The sequence below is a fragment of the Amia ocellicauda genome, chromosome 20, assembly GCF_036373705.1.
Source record: "Amia ocellicauda isolate fAmiCal2 chromosome 20, fAmiCal2.hap1, whole genome shotgun sequence".
Taxonomy (NCBI): Eukaryota; Metazoa; Chordata; class Actinopteri; order Amiiformes; family Amiidae; genus Amia; species Amia ocellicauda.
Genome location: NC_089869.1, coordinates 14,713,442 through 14,734,138, shown reverse-complemented (window position 1 = coordinate 14,734,138; position 20,697 = coordinate 14,713,442). Strand labels below are relative to the sequence as shown.

The 20,697-nt window shown below is 36.8% G+C and overlaps 3 protein-coding genes across 3 annotated transcripts; all 3 read left to right on the top strand.

Moving 5' to 3' along the window:
* The first annotated feature begins 1,801 nt into the window (after positions 1-1,801).
* Positions 1,802-5,778, top strand: gdf10a (growth differentiation factor 10a). The gene is made up of 3 exons (XM_066693502.1): positions 1,802-2,582; positions 3,675-4,576; positions 4,977-5,778. Exons 1-3 carry the CDS (start codon positions 2,291-2,293, stop codon positions 5,166-5,168), a joined length of 1,386 nt encoding a protein of 461 aa, XP_066549599.1. The 5' UTR covers positions 1,802-2,290; the 3' UTR covers positions 5,169-5,778.
* A 1,905-nt stretch (positions 5,779-7,683) lies between these two features.
* On the top strand, positions 7,684-10,327 carry gdf2 (growth differentiation factor 2). Its single transcript, XM_066693143.1, has 2 exons — positions 7,684-8,122; positions 8,779-10,327. The coding sequence occupies exons 1-2, from the start codon at positions 7,774-7,776 to the stop codon at positions 9,669-9,671; spliced, it is 1,242 nt and encodes a 413-aa protein (XP_066549240.1). The 5' UTR covers positions 7,684-7,773; the 3' UTR covers positions 9,672-10,327.
* Positions 10,328-14,828: 4,501 nt separating this feature from the next.
* Positions 14,829-20,697, top strand: LOC136715891 (retinol-binding protein 3). The gene is made up of 4 exons (XM_066693291.1): positions 14,829-17,928; positions 18,107-18,297; positions 18,618-18,760; positions 19,604-20,697. The coding sequence occupies exons 1-4, from the start codon at positions 14,917-14,919 to the stop codon at positions 19,927-19,929; spliced, it is 3,672 nt and encodes a 1,223-aa protein (XP_066549388.1). The 5' UTR covers positions 14,829-14,916; the 3' UTR covers positions 19,930-20,697.

Here is a 20,697-nt window from a genome sequence, read left to right as displayed (position 1 = left end):
GAATTGCACAGCTCCTTTTTCAAGGTGCCTTAGAGATGCCATTGATTAGTTATATTCAGGACGAAGGAATGATGTGACCCAGAGCTAATTTGAATTCCTTCACCACATACTTTTTCCATCAAAAGAGTCAAAGTAATACAGCTTAATGGCTTTGCATGCCTGCTGTTCTACAATAAAATACAGCAAGAGACACTCGCTATTCCTTGATTTATTCTTTAATTCGCTAGTAACAATGTCAGAGTGGCAAGGTTCCTCGAAGTTTTAAGGCAGATTTAAGACACATACAAGTGTGAAGTGAATAGAAGTTTCCAGTAGGTTCAGAGGCATTTAATGGTATACTGGCCCAAACTGCCCAGCTTGTTACTACCTCCTGCTGAAGCTGCCTACTTTCACAGGACCAGCATTGTACTGGAGTACTGCAGACATGAAACAAAAAAAAGAAGAGGTTAGAACATTCCCCAGTTGAGGTCATGTACATAATGCCATGAATAAAATCAAAGGACCCCACAATACATCCCAGAACTAATTCTCAAGAGGACCGTTTTGTACTACCTTAAACCAGTATTTGCTTACTTTTGTTTTCACACTTCGAAGGAACACCGTCATGTTTTTGTAATTATTGTTTGCAAACTTGAACTTATAATAAATGAAGGGGTGTGTGCTTTTCTCAAATGAGAGCATTCAAATCAAGAGCTTGGATAATATACTCAAGTATATGTAGCAGTGCAATAGAGTAATCAGATCAAGATCAAGACAATTAGAAACATAAATGCAATCTACATAATAAAACAGGGACCTTTATGTTTAGTCGAATCGTTTTTAGTGACAGCTGTATGGTGTAACCAACACATATCTTACTTGCTTTATTATTAAAGATTTGTTTACAACAGTGAGCATGTACATACATGAATAAAAAAGTGTATAGCACATATTTATTCATTGAGGAATCGATGTATTTCTATTAAAACATCACCTGAATAGTAAGTTACATCTTTTACATTTACATCGTTTGTTTACGTCTCTAAGTATTTATTTATAAGTGATATTCTTCTCTTGAGTTTTGAATTAACTGTAAAGACTATCAAAATATTCAATTAAAACCGTACATTTTGGGTATGATGATCTATTTTCCAAAACTATATATAAATATAAAGAAAAAAACGAAAATCACCCTTTAGGAATACTTTCAAAGTCAGTAACCAACTTTTTTGCCACGCTGTTTCTTTTCCTTACCGTCAAAAATATTTACAAATACTGCTACAACTTCCGATGCTACCAATACTTCAGATAGTTATATTATAATTAATAATCATCATCATCATCTATGATATACAGTATACATCACTAGAAGTGGGGGGTTGTACTAGCTTATTAATGTATTAATTAAAATAATACCTCCAATGTTTTTTTCTATTACTGCCCATACAGCACTTGGGGCAGCTTAAAACCCTGTTTTGCAGGTCGATGTAATTAAAGCAGTAAAAAGTCAATGGAAATTATAATAAATTAATTGATTATAATCTTTATTGCGTATCACTGCGTATATACTTATATTTAATTATCAATATATTTCAAGTAGTACTAGTAATAATACAATAATAATAGCCTAATAATAATAATAATAATAATGATGATGATGATGATGATGCTGATGATGCTGTAGCTATAATTATACTTATTTTTGTTAGTAGTAGTAGTAGTAGTAGTAGTAGTAGTAGTGTTATTGATGCTGCTGCTGCTGCTGCTGGCGATGATTATTATCTTCATGTTGAATTTGATATCAATATCTTGAAGAAGAAGACGAGTGGTGTTGCATTGAAACTCATGGTGTGGGGTTTGTCGACTCTCGGTCAGGGCAGAAACCACACTCGTTTTCCACATGTTCCTGTTGGCTGCCAGTCTGTCCCAGTTAATGGGCTCTTTTCCTGTGGTTTCCACTGGAGCGAAGGCTCCCGTTGGCTGGTGGCCGCAGACGTCAGCATCTCCTCTGCCTAACGCTGCCCCCTCGGCTGCTGGCGGCAAGAAGAAACAAGTGTCTGAACTGGCTGAGTTATACTGGGAGTGCATGCGACTCGTGTGTGTGCATTGACTGGTGCAACAGCATTGGGCATCACAGGAGAAGGCGTGAAACTCACTGCATGCAACTGCTCCGCACAGCACAGAGGCGGCTGCACTTTCAACCACATCACCTGCGCTTTAAACACCTTTTATGCATTAATATCTGTGTGTGTGCGTGTGTGTCACCGTTATCTGTTCTTTTTCTGGCTTTGTTGGGGTTCATCCAATTATAATGATCCTTACACAGATCAGAATGGCAGTTCAATTCGTCTTACTTGCTCATCTAGTTTTCTTCCTGGGATACGCAAACTTCGCAACAACTGCAGCACAAGAGATGCCCAGACCTGCGCAGGAGAGCGGCGCTTCGGACCCGCCAGCGGATCACCCGGCTGACAGTTCAGCACCTGACAGCTCAGCTCAGGACATGGTGGCCATTCACATGTTCAAACTGTATGAGAAGTATAACAGAGAAGTCAACCGACCAAGAGACGGGAACACCGTGAGGAGCTTCAAGGCAAGCCTGGGTAAGCTGTAGGCTAATGATGTGTTGAAATATCAGAAAGATCTGTTGATACTTCTTGACAGAATGCAACCGACTTATTAGCTTATCCTGTGCTATTTGGAGAAGGGAAAAAAGTAGTTTTTGTTTTAGATTTTTTTCTTCCAATTTATACAGTATTGTTTTTTTATTGTTAATGCATGCATTTGTACTTTTTCTGTACTCTGTAAAGAATAATGAATAATGAATATATATATATATATATATATATATATATATATATATATATATATATATATATGCTGAGCACTCAAGAAAGGATTACATTGCTTTTAAAGCACAATATAAATAATCAAATTACCCAAATTGCACATATTCATTTCATATATTATATATAGTTTCCAAAGGTATGGAAAAACGTGTGGTAGACTACCTCAAGTCTTTTTATTGTAACCAGTTCAGATTGGAATCATATAGCGCCATCTTTAGACTGGTATATCTTTAGTAAGTTCTACTCTGGTAGACCCTAACCCCCAATTCCCCAGACACACACACACACACACATCATTATGGTATTTTCAGTGTTGAGAATTCGTTCAATGTAAGGTTTTAAAAAGTATTATGCTTCAACAGTTAAAAAAGCAGCATGAACAGAGTGCTAAACACAGTAGGAGAATGATAAAGGTCTATGGTCTGTATTGTTGGCTACACTTCTAAAAAGTAGTAAAAACAGTAGTGGTATAGGATATTCACAATGCACATTTATCATGTTAAGTTAAGAGCAACAAAATAAGCTTACTTATGTTTCCATATATGATTTATTAGCTATCATTCCTGTAAGGCAACGTATATTATTGTACCCCCACACATACATACACACACTCCCAATACAATTATTATTTATTTTTTATCTTTGAAGCTTGTATTTCCCATACATATTTAAGTAAGCATTCCCATATGGTTGAGATTGAATCAGGAGTAAAGAATACCAATCCTAATACATCCTCAGTAATAATAAACAAGAAACAATAACCCAGTTGTGTGAATCAAAGACTTTAAGAATATATTTGCCTGATTTGTCTAATAATAATTTTTTCTCTTTATTCTCCCCTCCCAGCAATCTCAGAGCAGAAGGTTTTGTACCACTTCAATCTGACTTCTCTTCAGGAGTCAGAAGTTATTCTTGCTGCCACATTCCACTTCTTCTTTGACAAGCGCCCGCGACAGAAATTTTGGTTCTGCAAACGTTTCAAAAACCCATCTTGTCGCATCCAGCAACTTCACCAGCTGCCTTCACTGAACCTCATCTTCAGAAATGCTTCTTCAAGCGTTGCTTCTGGAACAGTGTTGGGAAACATCACCATTTTTCCAAACAGACGAGGATCCTGGCAGTCAAAGGATATATTTCAAATGCTCAAAGAAGCCAAGACAACAGATGAACTCTTACTAACAGCTGAATTCGATTTTGGTGAAAAATACCAAAAGTACCAAGATCACATTTCACCTTCCAGTCTTCCATACATCCTGGTGTATGCTAATGACTTGTCAATATCTGAACCCAACAGTGTCGCTGTGTCCTTGCAAAGGTATGACCCTTTCTCTGTCAATGAAGAGACTACCCAGTCCCCGAATTCTTCTCCTGATGGCCGAGTGAAGAGGGACACGCATTTCCCAGACCACATCCAGAACAATGAACTTCCTGAAGTAGAGTACAATACATTCAAGAAGCACGAGCTATGGGAAAGTGCGTATATGGCTCTGAAGCCCAAATCGCCCAAAAAAGACCGCAGGAGAAAAGGGCAGGAGAACAGTGATGGAATAACCAAGTCCCAGGTCCTCAGCTTTGATGAGAAAACCATGAAAAAAGCCCGGCGAAGGCAGTGGAATGAGCCACGCATCTGCTCTAGAAGATACCTGAAAGTGGACTTTGCAGATATCGGCTGGAGTGAGTGGATTTTATCCCCAAAGTCATTTGATGCCTACTACTGTGCAGGCACCTGTGAATTCCCAATGCCCAAGGTTAGGACAACTTTTGGTACTACAGAACCTGAGAATAATCATGCACACACATTCGCTCTGTATCTGGAAATACAAATGAAATAGAAGTGTTTGTGATAGAAAATAACAATATTATTTAAGATTGCCCAGCCAGAAAATCACTTTCAACCATATTTATAATAATTATAATATATTGCAATACAATGTAAAAGACAAATAGACAGGTGAACATCACTATATTTATAAGCAACTTACAAAATACCTGAAGGATTTAGTATTTATATACAAAGAAAGTAATTTGTAAGTTAACTAAAGACAGACATAAATTCTGAATTGTGTATTGCAGAATTACCTATAGAGACACACAACTATGTCTGAGGGTGAAAGATATGTTGTCACTACAGTGTTTTCTCTCTTGCAGGTGGTTCGCCCCTCTAATCATGCAACCATTCAGAGCATTGTGAAGGCAGTGGGTATTATTCCAGGAGTCCCTGAGCCCTGCTGTGTCCCAGACAAAATGAATTCTCTCAGTGTCCTTTTCTTGGACGAGAATAAAAACGTGGTGTTAAAGATTTACCCCAACATGTCTGTGGAGTCCTGCGCATGTCGATAGAAGAGTGTGCAGGGGATTGATTTATTACCAGCTGACCAAAACATGGCCTTTCTCTGACATCCAATCCAGATGGAGGGCCACTTTGTCAGTTTCTTGAACTGTACAACAAATGTATCCATCCAGGACTGAAGCTTTAGGTTACATTATTCACTATATTGACTGGAACACTGTTACTTTTTCATATTCTGGAACTATTTATGAAACATGTCTCTTCCTGTGTTTATCATTTTTCTCTTTGCATAGTTTTATCTGTATAACATAAATGTATGTATGTATGTATGTATGTATGTATGTATGTATGTATGTAAGTATGTATGAATGCATGTATGTGCGTAAGTGTGTGTGTGAATGCCTGTGTACTAGCATATAGCAATGTATTTTATAATAGAATGAGAATAGGATTTTTAGCCTAATTACATCACTAGATCTGAAATCCTGCTCTTCATTGTGATGATTAACCGTGAGATATTATTTTTGATGGTTGGTATCAATAAATCAATCAGTTTTATGATTTATTTTTGTTTTACAAAAGGGAATGGGAAACTGCCCATAAATATGTAGATTATCCACTCTTACTCTGCACTGTAATAAAAATATATATATATTTGTTTGTGATATTGTTTGTAATATTTTTGTAAAAAGTTATTTACCTTTTTATTACTAAAATTGTCCGCCTCTGTTTGAACTTAAAGTATGTCCACAATTCTATTTGTTACAAGGATGAATTCTGACTTTCTTACTAAACTGTTTTATTTCTAGAATGTTCATCTTTAAAAATGTTCATCTATTTTTCTATGTACATTGTTTTCTTGTTTTGTTTTTCTTTTGTAGCTAATATTACATTTTAGCCGCTGGGTTTTTTGAGTACTGTATAGGGATTTGTTTTAAGTTATGAAGAAAGTAGCTACCAAAAGTATCATAATAAAAGATAATTAAATGAGTAAAATGTGGTTGTAAATATTATAATATAAGTTTACAGAGTATAAGTTAAGTCAGTCAAAAGCTCTGCAAATTAAATTCCTGCTGTCCTGAATTGTATGGCTTGATAATTTGGTACACATGTACAAGCCATTGGTTAGCTCTCCAGATCATTCTGAATCACAGAAATGTTTGTTCTTGGTAAACACAAGGTATTGTTGTGTCTTGAAGTGCATTCTTATTAGATTATTTATTCAATAAGTCTGTTATCTTGTATGTTTATATAAATACAGTTTTGAAGACAACATTATGATCTGGTTTAGATATTAATTTTAGTTGATTTAGGGTTTAAAAGGGTTGACCTGTATGTTCAAAGCAAATTAAACTTTTGACGTGTGTTTCCATTGACAAAGCTAGTCCGGGAAAGTGGTCTCAAGAAGTTCTCTGCTAAAATGACTGCCAAGCAAGGCTGATGAAAGGAAATGCATGAATAAGACCCCAGTTTTCACATGATCAGCCAGGACAGAGGGAACACCCCCATGTTGTTGCAGAGTTTTAGTTTAAATTGTTATAGTAGGAAAATAATACATAACAAAACTACAAAAATAAAGGATAAAAGTATGAGTTATAAATGAGAGACTGCCAATTTTACTTTTCTTCCGGTAAATTAAAACCCCATAAAACAAATCACTGTCAGTCTTAGGCACTATGAGAACCAAAACAGATGCAGAAAACACCTTGGTGGTTGGTATAGTTCCTGTATGATTTTATAATGTTATTGTATTGGTTTTGGTTGTTTGGTAGTCAGGTGACCAAAGGGATTTAATAGCATGACAAGAAAATAACCTATGATTATTACTATTAGAATAAAATGAACTTGCAGAATGCTACAGAAAGTTTAAGAATGTTTGCAATTCAAGATCATTCTGCCTGCATTCCAAGTTACTACAAATCGTGTATAGATATTGTATGCATTTATTAAATGTAACGATATTGGAATTACATATTCTTACACAGCATGTTATTAACAACATTACAGGTAAGGAGGCAATGTAAACTGTGGAGCACCAAACATGTATAAAAGACAGATTTTGTCTAAGTTTAAGAAAGTCATCAGAGAATTCTGTTGTAGTAATTAGAAAGGGCTCAAAATGCATTAAAGATGATACAAAATATTTATAAAAATATCAGGCCCTAAAGAAAATACAATACAAAGGCATTTTGCTGTACAATATTACACACCTTCTAACTCTAGTGGAATCATTTATGTGGGAAAGTGGGGCCTAATGAAGTATATTAAGAGCAACGTGCATCATAATCGTCTTTAGACTAGTTTAGACTAGTTTAGACAAGAAAATCATTAGTCAATGACCTTGTACTTCAGTACAACTTCGTATTGGTGTACAGTGACCTTCTCATTATCCACATGTGCCCGTCAAATGTTTACAGAATCTTCATTAACTCACAAGATAAAGCCTAAAACAAGACATCAATGGCTGAGATAAGAATAGCTGTACAACTATTTTGGTTGACAAGCGTCTGCTGTTTACTGTAGCCCCTCACAAAGAAATCAGAACTGAAGCTCACTATTCAGAATTTTAGCTGTAAAGATTCTTGCCACTCGGTGTGCTGGTGGCTAGTTTAAATAGATCGAGAATCCAAGGTAATTATTGATCATAATCTGGAGATGCAGGCAACAGTGAATTACTTAATCCCACTGTGGATTAGCTTGTTGGTGGTCATTGGATCTTCTAGGTGTAAACCACTGAAAGGCATTATTAAAATGAGGGAAAATCAAAAAGCATTCCAGAATTTCGAGCAAGACTCAAGTGAGGAGCAGGACGTGGAGTTAAACCTGAACGGCTTCTTAGAGAACATGAAAGATGAATTTCTGCGGCTTTTGAATTTATCAGGATTGCCACAGGAACACAACAAAATACATCCTCCGCAGTTCATGATTGAGTTGTACAACAGATATGCAACTGATAAGTCTTCAATTCCTCGGTCAGACATAATTCGAAGCTTCAATATACAAGGTATGTGTAAATCTCCACAACATTTGATTAATATTTATATGATATAGATGTAATTATGGAAGTACTGGAAGTACAAGTACAAGTACATACTTGTTTCTAAACTTGATTGTTTTATCCAGTAAATGTTGCTTTGGAATACTTTGCTCGTTTTGTTTATATTAGTTTCTTTCAGTACCTAGCGGGAAAGCATCAAGTAGAATGTAGGTATTCTTGAAACTACAACCAATATTCTTATTCTCTTTTGAGTATCTAATTAAAAAAAAAAAAAAATATATATATATATATATATATATATATATATATATATATATATATATATATATATATATATATATATAAATATATATATATGGAGAAATGGTAAGGTATTTTTTATTCTCCTCAACCATTCCTGGTAAATTATATGGTTTTCTTTAGCTGTTTTATTTATTTATAAGTCTTTCACTCATGTTTATGTGTATACAAATGCAAATCAAGTATCAAAAGATTAACCAACCTACAAATGGCACATTACCAACTTTTTACGTATTGTGCAATTCCCGGGTAGGTCAGACGTTTGATTTGGTCTAGCCCTTTGTCAGAAACACAACAACCCTAGCAGACAACATGTAGTATTCAGCAATAATGTGTAAAAGCTGCACTCTCCTTTCTTGCAGATGTTCCCCACACCGAAATAAATGGTAGCGAAACAAAGCACCTGCTACGGTTCAACCTCTCCATGCCCAGCCACGAGGAGATCACTATGGCAGAGCTCAGGTTATACACTTTCCTTGATAAAAGTGCAAGAAGCTATAATGGTATCCTGGCCACAATTAAAATATATGACCTGGAGTACAGCCAAGACCAACCCATATTCCACTTTCTCAGCGCTAAGGATGTAGAGGGAAAGCACCATTCCTGGGAAGCTTTTGAAGTTACCGATGCTATCAAGCGCTGGGTGAAGTCGGGTCAAACCACAAGCACGTTCGCTGTGCACATCGAGCGCAGAGACAGCGGGCCTTTCGAAGGGGGTGGTTTCGACATCAGTGTGAGCCTGAAGGACAACAGCTCTGCCATGCTGATCGTTTTTTCGGATGACCTGGGAAGCGACAAGAAAGAGAGCCGAGAGCATATGAAGGACACCCAAACCCAAGACGACCACAGCTTCGTTGTGTCAAGGAAGGATAATAAAAGTGACTACAATGACCTCGCCGCTAAAGTCCATCTGAGGAGAAGAAGACACGTGAAGAAGGACTACTGCCGGAAGACGTCTCTTCGAGTGAATTTTCAAGACATCGGTTGGGATTCCTGGATCGTGGCACCCAAAGTATACGATGCTTTTGAGTGCAGAGGTGTGTGCTACTATCCTTTGACTGATGACCTGACTCCCTCTAAGCACGCCATTATTCAGACTCTTGTCAATCTCAGCAACCCCAAGAAAGCTGGAAAGGCTTGTTGTGTTCCCACTAAACTGGACCCGATCACAGTCATGTATCAGGATGAGAATGGCATCATTACAGTAAAGCATTTATATGAAGAAATGAAAGTTGCTGAATGTGGATGTAGGTAGTGACAGTGAGTCTGAAAGTCAGTGTTACATTTTCATGTAAATCTGTAAATTGAACATATAAATGTCTTGGTTCTTTATTTAATGTAATGCATGTACAGCAGCAGCATATGTTAATGTTATTGTAGGGTATCCCATTACTGAAGAAATGTAAATATTCACACCACCTATAAATACATTTTCAAAGAGGACTATTTGCCAATAATTTATGTTGGGCATGTATTCATACGAGTTCATATTCCATATTTGTTCAATGTTCAATTTTCATTCTGGAAACAATGAGAATTGTATGTCAGCATCATCAATACTGTAAAATGTAATGAGAAACAACCCTTTTGAGGTTTTCACTCATCATGAGTATGGTGGACAATTGGTTAAAAAAAGCAAGGCGAAAAGAAAAACAAATTGTAACTCATTTCCCGTATGTCCACTCTGCAGATCTAATTAGCACTAAACTACGGCTTAGCCTGTTCATCATCACAAAAGAAACTGTGAACTTCCCATCGCTGCAAATCAGAATTCTCCGAATCCCCATATTGTCAGTTCATTCCTGATTGTGATTTTGTAAATTACAGTTCTTGTTTTGAATATTAATTATTTTTTGATACACACTGCAAATATTTATATTATTCAAGAGTTCATGTAATATGTATGATGTTCCCAAGCAGCTTGTTGTTCTTGTTTTTTTCTATAAAAAATATAAAAAGTAAGAAGTAGTATTTGGTGAGCATTTCTGGTTTCACAGATATGGACTCTATGTAAGTGGTATAACAAGTGGTTGACGTGTAAGAGTCCCTTTGTCATCCCTAAGCAGTCAACTGCTTACTGTTTTTTCCATGTTACACTTGAAAGATAAGATGTCTTTTTACTGCCGCAAGTCTTATGTTATTTAGACAAACAGCACTTATCTAAAGACAAAGATAAACAGCTTTTTTCCAGCTTCCCTACTAAAACAAATAAAGTATCAGCTTTTCCTTGAAGTGTAGTACCATGGAAAAGTATTTTTAAGGTCATTTCCCACCACTGACCATTAATTACAAGGGATAATTTATTCTAGAAAAATTACATCAAATCTGTAATGGACTGCATACAGAACAATGTTCTAAATATATATAGGAATGCATCTTGTGCAGAATTTCTAGCAACCTTCTATAATCATTTATATGATGATTATCATTGCCTTATTAAAAACAAATACCATTCAATGGGATAAATTTAATGTTTTTAATATCAATTTACAATTGCTGAAAACAGGGGAATCTTCCACAGCACTGCAGATTGCCCCATTTGAATGAAAGTGATACTGACAATGAGCAAACACATTCAACACAGAATAGTTGTATTTATTATAATTAGATTGCTTTTTCTCCCAGGAAGCTTATAATATTGAGCAGCTGGTAATTTAGCTAGACTAGTCTAGTATTGTTCATCAAAGCAGGAAATATGGTCTGGTTCTGAAAGTAAGAAATACCTGGGGCACCATAAACATTAAAGAACATTTATAATGTGAAGTTATGAACAATGTTCATCATCAAAATTAAGCTCAAAGTATTCTCCAATATGTTATATCTCCAGGGTTCACTCAGCCCTGTAATGAATTTGAGCAGCTTCACGAAAGACACCTGCATGATGTGCTGCATGTGAAGTCAGGGGCCATTTCTGGTGTGTCTCATCAGACTTTTAATTAACAAGATCCACAGACTATATTGCATTTTGAAAAGAGGCACGGCTTTCAGTTTTCTTTTACAACACATCTTCCTATATGCAGGAAACGGGAGTATTTTCATTGCTGGTAGGAACAGCCTTCATTTTGGTTTCCTGTCTTACTGAGAGGGAATCTCAGGTCTGTGGTATTTTGTTTCCACCAGCGTGCTTCGCAACCACAGACATTAACAAGCCTGATGTCAGAAGCAATCAGCACAGAACAGGGAAATCCCTTGGAGCAGTTTGTTATCCTCCAGGGAACCATTTTAATATTCAAATCATGTTCAGAATACTACAAGAATTCATTAGATTAAGAAGAGCACTTAAAGAGCACCAAGGAAAACATTTGTGTTTCCAGATTACATATTAACTATTAATGAATGAAAACAAAACAGAAAAACAGAACTTGCAAGTATGCCTGTGAACTGACTCTTGAGATGATTAGAAAGCAAAGGTGTTTCAAAGTTTACATTCATGTTGTTAGGCAAGCACATATAGTACCCAACATGTTTATATATAAATGAACCCTAGATCTATCATGATTTTTTAAATATTGTAAAAGTGTACTTCCACTAAGGGGAGCATTAATGATTGTTCATGTGAAGTTGTATTAAAAATAAGTTTGGTACAACATTGTGAAACTAAAAGTGGTAATAATAATAATAATAATAATAATAATAATAATAATAATAATAATAATAATAATAAAAGCCTTTGTGGCAATTGCCTTCCTGTAACAGTCAAGGTCCTAGACAGAAGCCCTTTGAAGTCCAAAGGTCTAAGACCCAATATAAAGCAGATAGTAAAGTATAGGAAATGGCAAAGGTACACAAGAGTCGTAGCTTACAAACAGGCAGATGGTCAACGATCAGGCAAACAGGTCAGTACAGGGAACCCAAGATTAGTCAACTACAGTACACAGAGAGGTTAAAAAAAAAACAAGGCTCATAATTGTCACAAGATTGTAGGCAAGAGTTCAAATTGAAATTGTGGAACAAAGGAGTTTAAATACACAGCCCAAAAGGGCATGGGCTATTGAGAACAGGTGTATGTGATAATGACTAATTAACTGGAAGTAACAAAGCAAAGCAGAGCTTAAAACCAGATGGAAAAGTAACTAGAATTCAAGAGACAGGGATCTCTGGAGCTGATCTGGGGAAGTGTGGGGTGAATATATAACACTTCCATTAACTAAGCATCAAAACTTGGATATAGAGAGCTCCCAACCTCTGAGATAAACCATGGAAAATGCTTTATTAAGTCATTACTGACCATGGAATTAATTAGTATGCTATGCTATGTAAGACTTAAGTTCTAGATTTAAAGGTTTTATTTCACTTGGGATTAGCTAACATATTCATGTTTCTTGAAATGGATCTTGCTACCACTTGGGAAGTCTGGAGCATAAGTTTCCATTTGAAGTGCCCTCTAGCACAAGGAAAAGTAACTGAGGCTTTGTACAGTGTGTCTAGAGCGCACTCTGCAGGTCTGCAAAAACTTTTACTCTTGAACTCTGACTACAGGGCTCATGTTACTGTATATTCCCTTTCACAGCCTCTGTAGGGTTTATTTTACAAGTACACAGCAAAAAGGATGTAACGTTTAAATAACGTCAAAACAATATCACAATCAGGTACTGTGTATTGAAAATGTGTGCTTTTACACGTTTTTGAAGCCTGTAAACTTCAACTAACACATCGTTTGTCCACCAGAACAGTGGCAGAGGTGAAATTTGCATTCAGATTAATGATGAGCTACAATAATGTCAAATGGCTATTGAACTGTGTTTCATGAATATGGATTACACAAGAGGCAGATGTTGTGAAAAAATGTGAAAATTGTCAAGATTTAGTGTTGGAATTAACACTTAGAAAAGTGATAAAGTGTTAACATTTGTACCTCACTATTTACTGTGTAAAACAAATGTTGCCATGAATATAGTCACCCACCCCACTCCACGACACACCCACGCACACATTACTGCCTCCTCATTATAAAAGAACTGTTGCCTGCTTTACACTAATTACTTATAACACAATCCATTCTTAGATTCAGAAACTTGGTTTCCGATTGGTTGCAAGCAATGGCCAGACATGGGCTTATGTAACTCAGATGGTATTAAAAGTTAAGCATGATTAACTGTATATTGTACAGATTAGTACAAGGAAGACATAGTTGCGTAATAATCTTAAACTATCTGTAGATTTTTACAAAATGTTCTCTGTTCTATCAGCAGAATTTGCTCTATAATCATAGTAGTGTAATTTTTAAAATAAGTTTAAAAATAAACATGCATTCTAACACCACAGTGACTTCATATCACACTTTTAGTGATGTCTTTCCTTATCAAAACCAATGGGATTCACTTCGCCTAATTGACAGAAACTGCATAACTGTAATCACAACAGTCCGGACTTGACCTCCAAAATCTTGACCTAATTCTTCCAAGTATTGCAGTTATGTTGGTTCGAGCCTGTTATATCACCCATAGCAGCAGATTTATTAAATGTTTCAATTTTATAGAGTTATGAAGTCTGACTTTTTAAATAAAATACAAATAATCAATTGGGCACGAAAGAGTTAATGAAGCAAGGTAAGATTTGCAACCTGACTACTGTAATTTTATTTTAGTTAGTATTCATATTATACACAACAAATACAAAGCATATTTACATATAATTGCATATAATTGTGTGCACTACTGCTTATTTAAGAAAGAAATGTAAATATAAGGTTAAGGTCTTTATAAAAATCAAAGGCCCATAAATATTTAGTGAAAAGGTCATATGAGGTGTCTCTTATTGTATAAGAGTTTGGTTTGGACTGTGAAGCTGAGTGGTGCTGACTGCACAAACTGCATAGAATTACATGTCTTATAGAATAAGAGACATCCTTCACACAACCTATTAACTTATTTTAAATCATACATGTCAGGATTAGATACACAAATATATTTACAGTGAAATATATATATATATATATATATATATTTCACTGTAAATATTCACACAATGCATTAAACACCCACCTTTCTCTCCATCTAAAAATATTTTGGTCCAGGACCTGCTGTAACTATGGTAGCCGATCTGTGTTGTTTTCATCCTAGTTAAATGTAATGAAACTATTTTAAACAAATATACATTTTGTGAAACTTGCACCACTCGCATTGTGTCTTGAAACATCGTTGGTGACTGAAGAATTTTTAAATCCTGATAATTCAATGAACATGATGACATTTATACACAAGATAAATGTAATAATACAAACTAGAAACAATTGTAATCTGTATAAAACACAAGTTGTAGTTTATATCTATAACGGGGATAGTATGCAGTGTGCCTTTATTATTCATTTGTTATTGTCTTCCTGATATACTCCAGATAATGCGATTAAAGGTTTATTGAAATCAAAAGCCTCTTACTTGGGTACTGTCAGAAACCCTGCTGTGGAAGTGCAGACTCATTTACCAGAGGAGTCATTTGCAGAATAAAACAAACCTGAAGGGAGCTGAAGTTCGAGACTGGTTGGACACACCAAAGGCAAAATGAAAGGGGCAAGAACTCTCTTTTTTGTGGCCACGCTTGTACTCTTCAGCAATGCTTTTGCTGACACCTCATCATTTCAACCTACCTTGGTGCTGGACATGGCTAAAGTTCTCCTCAACAACTACTGCTTTCCGGAGAACCTAATTGGAATGCAAGAGGAAATAGAGCGAGCAATAAGCAGCGGTGAAATTCTTCAGATATCCGATCCAAAAACACTTGCATCTCTGTTGACAGCTGGTGTACAAGGGGCGCTCAGCGATCCACGGCTTGTTGTTTCCTATGAGCCCAATGCTTCACCTTCAACACCGATTGTCTTTCCACCTCTTCCACCTGAGCAGCTGATACACATCATCAAGAATTCAGTCAAGTATGAAGTCCTGGAGAACAATATCGGCTACTTAAGAATTGACCATATTATCGGAAAGGAAATGATTGATAAAGTGGGCCCAGTTCTTGTAGACAGTGTCTGGAACCATGTTATACAGACTTCTTCATTAATTCTGGATCTGCGCTACAGCTCAACAGGACATATATCTGGCATTCCTTTCATTGTGTCCTACTTCACCAAAGCTGAACCACTCATTCACATTGACACCGTGTATGATCGTCCTTCTAATACAACAAAGGAGATGTGGACACTGTCTTCTGTTTTAGGACAGAGGTATGGCAAAGACAAAGACGTCATCATTCTAACAAGCAAGGAGACCAAGGGTGTTGCAGAAGACGTAGCCTACACTTTAAAGCACATGAACAGAGCTATCACTGTAGGGGAAAGGTCAGCTGGTGGATCTCTGAATATCGAAAAGATGAAGATAGGAGATTCTGATTTTTATATCACCGTGCCCGTTTCAAGGTCTATTAACCCCATTACAGGACAAAGCTGGGAAGTAAACGGCGTATTTCCATGTGTAACTGTAAATTCGGAGGATGCTCTTGAGAAAGCCAGATCAATTCTGGCCGCGAGAAATGCCGTTCCTAAAGCAGTCCGGTCTATCTCTGACATCATTAAAAGCTACTACTCCTTTACAGATAGGGTTCCGGCTCTGCTTCACCACATTTCATTAATTGATTTCTCCTTTGTCATTTCAGAAGAAGACATAGCTACCAAACTAAACCATGAGATCCAGTCTGTGTCTGAAGACCCCCGTTTAATCATCAAAGTCATGACGGAACCTCCTGTCACCATCGACAGCTCTCCTGCTGTGGACAAACTACCAGACAATCCAGATTTCCTTCAGGCTATAGTGGACACTGTTTTCAAAGTCACCATTCTGCCTGGGAATACAGGGTACCTTAGGTTTGACGAGTTTGGTGACGCTTCAATGTTACAAAAACTGGGAGAAAAGATTGTCAAAAAAGTATGGGACCCCATCAAAGACACAGAGAACCTCATAATAGATATACGATACAACACAGGGGGCCCATCAGCTGCTGTACCCATTCTTTTGTCTTACTTTCAAGACCCAACTCCAGCAGTTCATTTCTTCACAATTTACAACAGAATCACCAACTCCACTACTGATTATTACACACTGCCACAACTAATTGGGCAACCATATGGGGCAAAGCGAGGCGTATATGTGCTGACAAGTCACTACACCGCAACTGCAGGAGAGGAGTTTGCGTACCTGATGCAGTCCCTGAACCGAGCCACAGTCATCGGCGAAATTACGTCAGGCACATTGCTTCACTCCAGATCATTTCAAATAGAAGGCACGGATATCGTCATCACTGTTCCAGTCATAAATTTTATTGATAATAATGGGGAATGCTGGCTAGGTGGAGGCGTTGTCCCAGATGCGATAGTATTGGCTGATGAAGCAATGGAAAAAGCACACGAAATCATAGCATTTCATCCAGAGGTTCAGGAGTTGGTGGTCCAGGCAGGGGAATTGTTGGAAGCTCATTATGCCATCCCTGAAGTTGCTACAAAAGTAAAAAAAGTCCTGGATACAAAATTGACACAAGGCATATATCGATCTGTGGTGGACTTTGAGTCCCTGGACTCCCAGCTGACTTCAGACCTACAGGAGACATCAGGTGACCATCGCCTGCACGTCTTCTACAGTGATATTGAACCTGAAACATTGGAAGATCAGGATTCCAAAATCCCAACTGATGAAGAACTTGGGTATATTATAGATGCTCTGTTCAAAATTGAAGTCCTGCCAGGAAATGTAGGCTACCTAAGATTTGACTTGATGGCAGATGCAGATATAATTAGGGCTATTGGACCTCAACTTGTCAACCTAGTCTGGAACAAACTAATTAACACTGACACTTTAATCATTGATATGAGGTACAACTCTGGGGGCTATTCAACAGCTGTTCCAATTTTGTGCACCTACTTTTTTGATGAAGAACCTCTTCGTCACCTTTACACAGTGTTTGACCGATCCACCACCACCATGACCGAGATAATGACTCTGCCGTTGGTTTTGGGACAAAGATATGGCTCCAAGAAAAGCCTTTTCATTCTCACAAGCCACATGACAGGTTCAGCTGGAGAAGCTTTTACAAGAGCATTGAAAGACCTCAATAGAGCCACAGTTATCGGAGAACCAACCGTGGGAGGCACTTTGTCAATAGGTACCTACCGGATTGGGAATAGCAATTTATACGTCTCAATTCCCAATCAAGTTGTCCTGAGTGCAGTGACAGGAAAAGTCTGGAGCGTTTCTGGTGTTGAGCCACATGTTGCAGTTCAAGCTAATGATGCAATGAATGTCGCCCTCCATATCATTAATCTCAGATCCAAAATCTCCTCTATGGTCCAGACAGCCGGAAAGCTGGTTGCTGACAATTATGCCTTTCCCCAGACTGGTGCAGATGTCGCAGCAAAACTGCTCGCCCTCAATAAGAAGGGTGACTATAACATGATGAATTCTGAGGTTCAGCTCGCCGAAAAACTCACCGCTGACTTGCAAGAACTATCCGGGGACAGACACTTAAAGGCTATTCACATACCAGAGCACGCCAAAGGCAAAATCCCCGGAGCAGCACCTCTACAGGTAGGATTTCACTTTATTTTGATGAGATAAAGGATTTCTTTAAAATATATGTTTCTTATTTGTTTCTTATATGCCTGTTTAGATCTCAGAATGAACCATGATCCAAAAAAAACCTCTCTGCTTAATTTGTATATTGGTGTGTATACCTCATATAACACTTTCTTTTTTTATTTTTAAGTTGCCATCGCCTGAGATTTTTGAAGATTTGATCAAATTCTCTTTCCATACGGATGTATTTGAGAACAACATTGGGTACCTTCGATTTGACATGTTTGGGGAGTTTGATCTCATCTCTCAGGTGTCTGAGTTACTCGTGGAACATGTGTGGAAGAAAATAGTGGACACAGATGCTCTGATTATTGATCTTAGGTAAGACGCTTTGCTCCATCCTTCTGAAACACTAAGATATTCTTAATATGCAACTCTTGTTAAAGAAAATATTCTTAAGATCTACTATAATCTCTTCTCAATGTCCTTAAACATTTAGTAATGTTGAAATGTATTTGCACATTGTGTATGGCATAAAAATGTAATCATGAGCTGTATATTTGGTGAATCAGTAGTAGAGATAAGCAGAGAGGAATGCATTTGCTAGAAAGGGTTTGAAAGTTTTGGCTTTATTTGCATATTTGTGTTTGCAGTCAGTAGTTTCCTTCCCACTCTATGTAACTTCTCAAATGTCATTGCAGATATAACATTGGAGGACCCACTTCAGCAATTGCAGGAATCTGCTCCTATTTCTTTGACAAAAATCAAAATATTCTTCTGGACAAAATCTATGACAGAACTTCTGATTCAACAAGCGATATCAGGACCTTGCCTGCATTAACTGGTATTGGAATTTATTTGTTAAGATTATGAGTAATACAATATCGCTCTTTCATAGTGTAGTTGAATGCATGGAAGTCTTTTAGATATTCATTGTACAAGCCACATTTTTTATTTAATTACAATTGTTTTAAACATATACAAAATATTTTGCCTTTTTTTAACCACAGACCCAAATGCTTTGACAAAACTCCAGTAGATCCCTATGTAATACAGAGTGAAGTACATTTTGCATTTATTAGAGTTTTATTAGTTTTATTTATCAGTTACAGGAACTATCACTAATGTAGCTACTGAAACACGTCAGTAAAATACTTTCTGTCAGTGTTGCTCTAACCCTCACCGCCTGATGGAGTGTAATTCCAGAAATCCTCTGGCACTCACTTAGGCACTGAAAACCAGAGCATAAGTGACTTTAAACATTTTACTGATGTTTCTCATTAACGGCATATGTTTGTCTTATGGATGGAAAAAAATATTTAGAATTGCACCACAGAACACAATATATATCGCAGACGTGACATAGGACATGAAAACATTTGTGGAAACAGAAAAATCATTTCATATTTTAAAAGACGTAGAATCTATGATAGTATAATTTTCTGAAGGAATTCATTTTATTGGAATACTGCTGTACTCAAATAAAAGTCTGAGCTCCTCCACACTTTTAATGGAATATTATTTTAATAATAGCCAAGAATAAATTATTGAAACATCAGTGGAGGGAAACTGTATCTTTTTTAAAAACATTGACAGTGGTCTTAGTAGCTACACATTCCTAAAATACAGATCTAAAAATAATATGATTTGGAATAAAATATAAATGACTTTAATTATTTTATTTTAGGGGAAAGATATGGTTCCAAGAAGAGTTTGATCATACTGACAAGTGGCATGACAGCGGGGGCAGCCGAGGAGTTTGTCTACATCATGAAGAAGCTTGGAAGAGCTATGATTATTGGGCAAGTTACCAGTGGTGGTTGTCACCCACCACAGACATACCAAGTGGACGAAACCAACCTGTACTTGACCATGCCCGTCGTCCACTCAGACAACTCCCTGGGCCCCTCCTGGGAGGGCGCTGGAGTTATTCCTCATATAGAGGTGGCCACAGACAAAGCTCTAGACAAAGCCAAAGAGTTACTAAATAATCACTTGCATGGTAAAAGATGAATCACTGTATATGTGGTGAGGCCACCTAGGGAGTGGGATCTACACAATACCACAGATTAGGTCATAGAAGCAGGATATGAAAATCAAGAAGAACCAAACCCTTTACAATTGTATGTGAGCCTTTTGTGCAATATAAAGTGAAACTGGGGTGCATGTACTGTATCTTTTATTACATTCATGTAAGTTCTTAGTCCACCTTAAAACATATTTTTAACATGATTGGACTTTAGTGTAATTGTATTGGTGTTTTTAGATTAAGCTTGTGCAAAAAATTTCAGACAACTATTTACAATTTACAGTATCAGACTGTCTGTGACTATTAGAGCCTGGAAGACGCCTTTTGTTAAGAGTTGAATATCAGTATGTCATAATTTGATGCATTGACAAATGTAACATTTAAATAATGTGCACAATTTGCTACAAATGAAGTGCAGCAGCACACATTTTATGCATAGTGTCAGGGTTTAATAAACACATATTACTCATTAGTGAATAATTTTAAATGTAACAAATGGCTCTGACAGTGTATACTCTTGCAGCTGCATGTGTGAATAATCACAGCCAATATTTATTGTGATTGTTATGTGGTTTAATTCTACATATTTTTCTATCATATATGCATACAACATTTGCACAAACATTCATGGATATTTTCCAGTGTTTGTAGGAAGACCAACACAGACATCTAGTATTTGTAGGATGACAACTTTGTGCTGTATTATTTCCAGATGTGTTGTAACAAAATAAAATTAATCTTTAAACATGAAA